Raw genomic sequence first — 1225 nt, 5'->3', positions numbered from 1 at the left:
AAAAATAAAAGAAAATGATGGAAATGTCAAAAAAATAAAAGAAAATAAGTTTCCCATGTGATATGTGGTCTAGTTGTTGGGAAATTTGCAAATGTGAATTTCGACTTTATTTGCAAAATCTCTCTGGAATTTGTAAATATGGGCATAACTTTTGCATACTAACTCGGATGAAAAAGTTTTTTATATGAAAAATCATCTACTCGAAAAGTTACATCCAAATTATACTCGTTGGAACATCGGCCGGGAATAAACGATGCCATTTAGATATATCAGAATTCCACCCAGGCCGCTTTATTTCAAGTGCTTCTTTGAAATCCCTTGAAAAACTTTTTAATTTCAGTGAATGCCTCAAGTTTTTATCCTTTGACGATTGTGATGATTGAATAGGTTCCATAATATATAGACAACGTGCCTCTCTGTCGATGATGTACAGGATGTATCGGCCGATTGATGCATAGGGAAGATAAATCTACAAGTGGAGCTATTAGAAACAAAAACAAACCATGATAACAATGGTCAAAATATTTTATTTACCTTATTGCAAGATGAGATGTCGGTCTCCATCCCAGGCCAGCTATCAAATAATGTTGCCAACGTCTGGATAGTTTCCTTCTCAGAAAACTTCTGACCTCGTGTTGACTCTAGCAGCATGGACTAAGTAAAAGAAAAAAAAATATTGTTTCAACATGTTGATACTAATGGCCCCTAGAATGAAGAGTTACGGTAACTTACACAAAATCGTAGATCCATGTAGTGTATAGGAGGGTCTGTGAACAAGACTCCCTCGTCACATGCCAGCATAAGCACGGCGGTGTTGAAGCAATTTTTGTACATGGGCTGCTCCATGTTAAGTATGCACTGAAGTTTCTTAAGACATAAGCTCATTGGATCGGGTGTGGAGCTCCGGACCCACACCTTCCTGTAATTTGGATGGTAAGAAGAACAATAATATACATCCACACATTAAATATTGATAGATGATACTTACTCCAAACATCCAACATCATTGATCGACACGATGTAGTTGGAGAGGCCAGCAAGTATTTCACGTTGGTCCGTGGGAATGATAGTGTTTGGGGCGGGACGTTTCTCTTCGACCACGTCAGATGGATTATCCAGGATCTCAAGATCGGAATTAGCTAAAGTTTCTTCGTTGAGAGGTTGATGGTACATGGGACATCCTTTTAACTTATTAATCTCTGAATCGAGCAAAATTATTGCTAAT

General features: G+C 37.8%; 1 protein-coding gene across 1 annotated transcript; it reads right to left on the bottom strand.

Annotated features, from left to right (window-relative positions):
- Nucleotides 1-415: 415 nt before the first annotated feature.
- Nucleotides 416-1219, bottom strand: LOC119302334. Its single transcript, XM_037579383.1, has 3 exons — nt 989-1219; nt 733-919; nt 416-654 (listed from the first exon to the last, which is right to left on the bottom strand). The coding sequence occupies exons 1-3, from the start codon at nt 1171-1173 to the stop codon at nt 517-519; spliced, it is 510 nt and encodes a 169-aa protein (XP_037435280.1). The 5' UTR covers nt 1174-1219; the 3' UTR covers nt 416-516.
- Between the last annotated feature and the right edge of the window lie 6 nt (nt 1220-1225).

Source organism: Triticum dicoccoides, chromosome 1B (assembly GCF_002162155.2).
Source record: "Triticum dicoccoides isolate Atlit2015 ecotype Zavitan chromosome 1B, WEW_v2.0, whole genome shotgun sequence".
Classification (NCBI taxonomy): Eukaryota; Viridiplantae; Streptophyta; class Magnoliopsida; order Poales; family Poaceae; genus Triticum; species Triticum dicoccoides.
The sequence above is the reverse complement of the archived record's forward strand: the minus strand, read 5'-3'. Positions and strand labels throughout refer to the sequence as shown.